At 37.7% G+C, this 2,300-nt stretch overlaps 1 protein-coding gene across 1 annotated transcript; it reads right to left on the minus strand.

Annotated features, from left to right (window-relative positions):
* Positions 1–541: 541 nt before the first annotated feature.
* Positions 542–1,947, minus strand: LOC131619412 (uncharacterized). Its single transcript, XM_058890511.1, has 3 exons — positions 1,723–1,947; positions 986–1,326; positions 542–833 (listed from the first exon to the last, which is right to left on the minus strand). The coding sequence occupies exons 1-3, from the start codon at positions 1,945–1,947 to the stop codon at positions 542–544; spliced, it is 858 nt and encodes a 285-aa protein (XP_058746494.1).
* Positions 1,948–2,300: the final 353 nt, after the last annotated feature.

A 2,300-nucleotide genomic window follows, 5' to 3' on the forward strand; every position in this document is an offset into this window, starting at 1 on the left:
AATAATATAACTAGATTTATTAGCATGCATTAAACACTCAATTCTGAGCTTGACTGTGTTCTTTATGCAGTAGAAGTGGAATCTTTAGTTCATCTTTGGTGGTCTTTTGTTTTTTTTCATGTCGGTTTGGAGCGAAATATTTGTTTGGATTGGGATAGATGTTCGTAACGAGGAGAATGCATGGTTGATATTTATTTATTTTTGTAAACAAGGAATAATATATAAGGGAGAACTAAGGGTTCTCCAACCTGTTTATAAAGCGAGCACGCTCGACAAAAGAGATTACGCACCAATTACAATTACGACAAAAAAAGCAAAGGCTCTTTGCTAAATTCGTAAAAGGAACAATTGGCTTGAGTAATATCCCTACATAAAGTCCATCTCCAAACCAAGGTTTTGATCCTCCAAAGCAAATCATCCATGCTCCAACTCTCCTCCCTAAAACACACTCCATTCCTAGCCAACCAAATGGACCAAGTCGTAGCAAGCCAAATAAAATCCACTTTTTTTCCTCTACCTTTATAGATTTACAAAATGAGCGTCAATCCATAAAACTTGAATAACACTCATTATCCTCTATCCCCCTTTTTCCTATCCAAAACGCTATACCCTTCCATATATTCTTAACCAAATTACAAGCAACAAAAGAATGGTCCCTTGTTTCCGGTTCCATACCACAAAAAGCACAATTTACATGAGCTAAAGAGATCGATATACCTCTCTTTAACAAAAGATCTTTGGTTGGAAGTCGATTCGCCAAAAGCCTCCATCCAAAAGCTTTAATCTTGAACGGCACGCCCGCTTTCCACACAAGCCCAAAAGCCTCCTCGTGTCTACAAGGGGGACCAAAAGGAATACGTAGATTAGCGTACCCAATATAACAAGATGCCACCGAAAAGTCTTCACCCCCATTAGCACACCACCTAACCACGTCGTGGCCATCCCCCTACCCCTCATAGACCTCCAATAAAGCACGTAACCTCACCCTCTCCTCCCCCACCACCGAATCAACCTCCGCCCCTCCGGAACCCCCAAATCACCATTCACCCATCCGCCCATCCCCGCCACCGACACCCCTTTTAACCGAGAAGCCACGAAAGCCGCTCTAAATTCATCTCTCAAAATCAAACCATTCAACCACTTTGATTCCCAAAAAAGCGTATTAAAGCCATTTTTCGGAACAAAACAACAAGAAGAAAGAAAAGGATCAAAGTACGGACTTCTCCCTATCTTCACCAAGTCATTCCACCACAAAGAAACCCCTTTGTTTCCAACATGATCCTCATTTCCCCCTATAATCTTAGTCGCTAAGTCTCCATACCGAGCCTTTAAGATATGATACCAAAGAGAATCTGAACCTTGTAAAACTTTCCACCTCCATTTACATAATAGAGCAACATTAAAGTCCAAAATATTTTTAATACCCAATCCCCCCTTCTCAACCGATTTGTTCACATCCTTCCACTTTACCCAATGGATACACTTTTTTTCCTCCACCCCTCCCCATAAAAAATTACTTTGGATCCTTCTAAATGTATTTGCCACTTTCACCGGCATCTTGTAGAAAGACATGGTGAAAATCATAAGAGAACTCAAGATAGATTTCAAAAATGTGATCCTCCCCCCTAAGTTAATAAATCTATTCTTCCACCCCGCCAACCTATTATGCATTTTATCGATTAGAGGTTTCCACATCTATTCCTTCCTAGGATTTTCTCCTACCATAATCACAAGAAATTTAAACTTACTATCTTCCACCTTACAACCAAGAACACAAGCGGCGGCCTCTAAGAAAGACTTGTTGAAATTAATACCAATAAGCTTGCTTTTGTGATAATTAATGCCCAATCCCGAAACAAGTTCAAACGCCTTAAGCACCGCTTTCAACGCCCAAATATGATTCCATGAACCTTTGCCAACAAGTAATGATTTGATATAATAAACCATTGGATAAATCATGGAACACCCCATAATTTTTATTATTTAATTTAATTTGGAATTTAATTATTTAATTGGATTTAATTGTAAATTTGGTGAAATATTGGAAAATTATGAAGAATAAGGTAATTGGGCTTGGCCTTACTAACTATTATTCTAGCACCAATTATAACTTTTATGACTTTAGCAATGATCCTTTCCTTTATCTTTCTTAGGTCGTATTTGGTGGGTAATTCTTTTAATTTTTGAGCTTGTCTTGCTCTTTTGTAGAATTTTGGGTTCTTTTAATATATCTTGATTATAAAAAAAAAAAAAAAAACTATTTCTCACAAATAGAAGGAATTGAGAAAGAAAAGAAATTA

The sequence above is a fragment of the Vicia villosa genome, linkage group LG7 (assembly GCF_029867415.1).
Source record: "Vicia villosa cultivar HV-30 ecotype Madison, WI linkage group LG7, Vvil1.0, whole genome shotgun sequence".
Classification (NCBI taxonomy): domain Eukaryota; kingdom Viridiplantae; phylum Streptophyta; class Magnoliopsida; order Fabales; family Fabaceae; genus Vicia; species Vicia villosa.